The sequence below is a fragment of the Penaeus chinensis genome, chromosome 14 (assembly GCF_019202785.1).
Source record: "Penaeus chinensis breed Huanghai No. 1 chromosome 14, ASM1920278v2, whole genome shotgun sequence".
Classification (NCBI taxonomy): Eukaryota; Metazoa; Arthropoda; class Malacostraca; order Decapoda; family Penaeidae; genus Penaeus; species Penaeus chinensis.
In genome coordinates this window covers 19,588,656-19,594,464 of record NC_061832.1, presented here as the reverse complement: position 1 = coordinate 19,594,464, position 5,809 = coordinate 19,588,656, and the positions used below count along the sequence as shown (strand labels likewise).

Genomic DNA, 5,809 nt, shown 5'->3' with positions numbered 1-5,809 from the left:
TTTAATTTGTTTTTGTTGTTCAAACTGCAAGATTCAAGCAAACACAGTTTTCATATCTAGTACAGTTTTAGGGTAACTAATACAAAAAGAAATACCAATATCTTATGTAGGCTTGATTTGCTTGGGGAAGAAGTATGCTGAGATGTTGAGAGGTTCATCTCTGTACAACTATAGGTATAGCCACTGTTTTATTTCTTCTGTAACTCTGCTGTTAGTTTGATGTCAATTTCCTTGACAAGAATCTTACTGTGTTACTATATTCATAATATTCATTTTGTCTTTGCCAAACTCAGTATTTGTGTTTGTGGAGGGGTACAGGTCCACACAGTTGTTGATAACTGAAGAATATTTATCAGTGTAATTTTTATTTACTCTGGAAAAATTGCACCTTTATGGATTATGGATTATATAGGAACTGTCATCTGTACCTTTACTTTTTTATTATTAGATTATTCATACTACAGATTTACTTTTCAGATATAATGTTTCAAGAACAGTCATAACATTTAACAAAGTTTTTTCTTTTGTTTATTATACCTCTTTTTCTGGATAGTTTGTGCTAACCTTTCTAAACATCATGCATTTACAGTACTCTAAAATGTTTGTATAAATTTGTTGTGACATTCACATTCTGTCTTGTAGATTTTCTCTTTCTTTGAGATTAATTTCCATTTTTGCCTTAGGTCAGAGAGGGAGGCCAAAGCAACTCCCACTGGGCAGACCCTAAGAACAAATGAGGTAAGTGACTCCTCCAGTTCTAGCCAGTCTGAAAGTGGATCAGAGAGGCAAAGTGACAGCGACTCCTCCAGGTCCTCCTCCCCGGATTCTGGCGTTAGGGCACAGAAGTTGCAGGCGGTCAGGGACAGACACATGACCACCCCAGTTACTCAGTCAAGGAGATTCTCTCGGGTTGCCAGCACAGATGTGTTTGATATGGATTATGACATGACTCCACAGACTCCAGGTAGTGACCTCCCAGTTCATGATCCAGTTACCAATCCAGCTGTTGGTGTTTTGAATCAGGTGCCAAGACCACACAAGAATAAACCATCTCATGCAGCAACATCTTCAAAAAAGTCTGAATCTGCAATGCCCCATAGGAAAATGTCTGACTGTGATAATCCTGAATGGTTCAACTTTGATTGTCCTCCTACACCAGGGGATCCAGTCAGCAGCAAGCACGGCTTTTCAGAGCCTAGTTCTGTTGTACAAAAGACTGAAGCCAAAAAGGGAAATAAACGCCAGACTTCAGCAAGGGCCCAGTCATCATCTGGTGAAACTGCTCAAGTATCTAATGGAAGTTCAGAATCAAAACGGAAATCCAAGAAAAAGATGGATCGGTTGTTTGGGTCTTTTTCCCCTCCAGCCTCTTCCTCTGGATCTACTCCAACACAGGAGGAGGGGTTGCAAGTAACAAACATTAAACCTGTAACTGTAGAGCCTTTTGTTGATACTTTTGATTCTGATGATGATAATAAGACTCCAGAGCGTCCACAGACTCCAGGAAGGGAAGTTAGGGATGATCACACCTTTCGGACCCCAGCATCATCCCAAAAACAACACTCACACGACTATTTTTATGATTATTATATGAATAACTTCCCAGAAAGACCTCTGACACCAGGAGGGAATGATGAAGTGCAGAACATTTTCTCCAATGATTCAGGAGATGATGTTGCAAGAAATCCGTACCAGCAATTTGAATCTATTTTTGACCCAGATCTCATGGCCAGTAGCTTGCCAGAGAGACCAAGAACTCCAGGTGGTGGTTCAAGTCCAACTTCAATGTGCCCGTCACTTTCACAGCCGTCTGATATTTCCTCCCTGTATCTACCAGATCAGCAGTTTAAGTCCCCTGGTCATGCTCGAATAAATTTATTTCCTGCATCACCTGTTCCAGTGGAACCTGAACCTGTTGTGAAAAAATCTCCTAAAACTCAAAGATTTCCATCGAAATCTAACCTTCCAAAACATTCCAGCCAGATATCTCATTCCTCTCATGACCATCCACCTTCAGATAGAAAGGAACATGAGAAAAAAGAAAGCTACTCTACTCTTGAGAGTGGGCTTTCCCCCAAAGGCACGCAATTTTCATCAAGAAATCGAGCAAGCAAGGAAGAGAAGAAGGCCTTGTCGTTATCAAAGAGTGCAGTGAAAAGTATGGACTCGTCCCCCTTTATTGGCCTTGGAAAAGTTCCTGCACCACTGAGTCCACTTAGGGAACCCCCCACATCAAAGAGTAAGGTTGAGGTAGAATCAAGAAGCAGGTACCCATCAGAACAAAAGAGACAAGCTAGACAAAATGTGCATGGCCGTGCTGGTGTGGAAGTAGAAACTATTTCTGAACAGCAGAATATTCCCCACTCAAGGAAAGGTGAGGAAGAATTAGGTCATGGAGTGGAGTATGGTGAGATGCAAAAATCAAAAAAGTCAAAGGCAAATTTAGAAAGCATGAAACATAGAGGAAGGTCAGCAATGCATCATGCTTTTTCTGAAGTGTCAGAGGATCAAGGCAAAGAAGATTCTCGAAGGAAAAACCAGCCTTTTCAGAAAACAGCTTTAGAGGGAGAGACAGCTGATGACAGAATGCATGTAAATGTTTTGAGATCAGAAGGAGCCCACAGGCCTTCCAATCAGCAGGCAGCATCTCTTGCTCATAGGAAGGATAGGAATTTCCCACGGCCCTCATCTCAGGCAGGGAGTCATTACCATACACCACAAGGGGGTCATCAGCATCATCCTGATACACGCTCTCCTCCGAGAAGTCGTTACCAACAACACATGGACAACAAGCATGCACAACATGGAAGTAGATTCAGGCAGTCTGGATCTGGAGGTAGAACACCATCTGCAGAAAATTTGCCACAACAGTCAAATATCACAGAAGTTTCTCCTGGTAGACATAGGCCTAAATTATCACAATGGAACAGGCAACAGGTGTCTCCAGGCAATAAACAAGGACCTCCACAGGCCAACAGATCTCTATCTGGGAACCGACAACCACCACCACAAGTGGAACGATCACAAATTTCCTCAAGTAATAGGGCTCAGTCTTCACAAGGGAGTAAATCCCAGGTGTCTCCAAATAACAAGCAACAGTTTTCACAGGCAAAACGACAGCAGATGGCACCTGGGAACCAGAGACATCAACCTCAGGACACACATTCCCAAGCTCATGTGCAGTCATCAAGTAGCAGATGGTCAAAGCCACACAATTATAACAAAGCAGCAGAAACAAGTAGCCAGCAGGTTACAGAAGAAGTGGATTTTTCCCCACACCCTGATGTTTCAAGTCAACAGGGAAAGAAAGTACATAGAACAGACGCCCAATTTGTACCACCACAAAGATTGAGGCAAGTACAAGATACTAGTACAAAAGACAACACAAAAAGTGGTTGGAACAAGACAGAAATCAGCAGTGGCTTTAAATCAGGAAGGCCAGTGGAACGCAAGGAACCTCAACCCTTCCGTCGTGAAAAGTCTGCAGGTGAAGAAATGACTAAAATGAGGAGTTTGAAATCAATTCCTTCATTAGCTTCAACATTTTGTAAAGCAAAGGCTCCAGGGAGAGAGACAAATCTTCGTTCTCAGGAATTTCCCCATAAGAAAGGCAGTGGGTTCACAAACATTCCTGAGAGAAGAGAGGAAAAGAAAGATGGCAGAGATATTCTTGACCAAGATGACTTCAACTTACCTTTCATAGATACATCATTACCTCTCATGAGTCCGATACCTTGCACTCCAGCTGCACATAGAGATGACTTCTGCTCAGTCTCTGATAGTGGCAATAATGCATTCCCTCTTATGGAATCAATTCAACCTCCAATGAGTCCAATGGCCCCCACCCCTCGGCATCAGCCGCATGATGACATAAATTTGCGCTTACAGCCTTTGAGTCCAGTTGAACCCACAGTTAATCTTTCCGCCTCCATGACACCTCAGAGTAATGCACCCTTTATCTTACCCATGGCTCCTGGTCCAGTGATGAGTCCAATCCCACCGACCCCAGTGCGCACTACCTCCCCTGTTCGTATGAGTCCCATGCCTGTTTATCCCTCAATGTTAGGCCCCATTGTAAGCCCCCTTGCAAACACACCAACACACAGCATTGGAGAGAGCTTTTCCATACTGAGTCCTGTGCCCAGTAATGAAGACATGTCATCTCATCACTCACATCCATTTGGTAGCCTTCGAGAGGCTGCAGAACATTTTACTGTTCAAGCAGCCATCAGTCCAATGCCTCAGACACCTGCTCATATTGCTCAGATGCCCCAGCAGCTTCCTTTAGTTAAAAACCCAACAACAACAGCTCAGACGCCCGCCATGAGCCCAATTCCTCCAACACCTTCATATTCTGAAACAGATGATTTTCCCCTTCCTCCCATGATGAGCCCTATGCCAGTTTATCCATCAGTTGGACCGCTTGTAAGTCCAATGCCTCACACACCAAGCCATTATGGAGTTGAGAGTAATGAGCCACCAATGATGAGTCCACTCCCCAGTCTGCCCAGTGCTCCTGGCCCTGTCATGAGCCCCTTGCCACAGACACCATCCTATGCACCTCAGACCTATGTCTCTCAGTCACCTTTATATATGCCATATACACCTCATGCACATGCTCCTCAGACACCCCTTCATACACCAGAGGCATCAGTTCACAACCCAGAAACCTCTGGGCCCTCTGATACAACCAGCACGCATGCAATAGCTTCTAGTCCGAGAGTACAATCAGAATCTTCAGCACAACAAACCAATACATCACCTGTTCAGGCTACAGAGTCACACAAACAGAAATTGCAACAGACTGCTCATCAGTCACCCAAAGATAGATCGCAGTTTGATGAAGACAGCCACCTTAAGTCAGGAACACTAGAACATCACCCGGAACCAAAGACATTTTCAAGTAATACCCAGGCCATAACAGGATCTCAGACTCCAGTCACGCCTCACCCTCCTCACTCTGTATCTCCACTTCATGCACCCTTGACTCCACTTCATGGACCCATTACTCCACTTCATGGACCCATTACTCCACTTCATGGACCCATGACTCCACTTCAGGGACCCATGACTCCACTTCAGGGACCCATGACTCCTCTTCAGGGACCCATGACTCCACTTCATGTGCCCATGACTCCTCTCCAAGCACCTCTGACTCCTCTTACACCTTTAACACCTGTACCATCTGCACAGACACCTCATACACCTCCAGCAACCTCAGATTCTTTACAGTCACAAGAACACACACTACATAAAGCATCACAAGATCTTGAGAGTAAGGGTTCATTTCAACTGAAAAGTCCTAGTGAGTCCATGGGTTATGATGGACAGTATAGTCCTATGCCAGTCCTCCCCTCTGTACCTGGTCCAGTGATGAGCCCCATGCCACAAACACCAGTACATATACCACAGACACCTCCAAGTGTTAGCAGCATTATTTTGCAGAGTGGAAGACAAAGTGTGAATTTAACAGATGCTGATAGGAAGTCTCCCACTTGCACAATGCCAGTCACTCCAAAAAATTCAGAGGCATTATCTCCTTGTTTAGAAGGGATGATAGATCCAGGTATAAATACTACAAAGGCAATGATAAATCAAGGGGTGAGTAATTTTAGTGTTGAATACAGTGTAAGTGATCAATCAGGAGTGGCCAAAGTTGGGTCACCACCAGTTTTTGCAACAGAATCTGTGGCTACAACTACTTCAAACCCACCGAGTGAAGGTAAAGACATGATGTCCACTAAGCTCTACCCAACCCTCTGCATCCCTTGCCTCCAGTAATAGTAACACTACCTCAGCAATAACTTCC

General features: G+C 44.1%; 1 protein-coding gene across 1 annotated transcript in view; it reads left to right on the top strand.

The window, feature by feature from the left end:
• LOC125032096 (mucin-4-like) overlaps positions 1 to 5,781 on the top strand; it is a 31,421-nt gene extending 25,640 nt beyond the window's left edge. Inside the window, exon 13 of the mRNA XM_047623088.1 lies at positions 684 to 5,781. Coding sequence (XP_047479044.1) covers positions 684 to 5,781 — 5,098 coding nt within the window. The remainder of the gene's footprint in view (positions 1 to 683) is intronic.
• Positions 5,782 to 5,809: the final 28 nt, after the last annotated feature.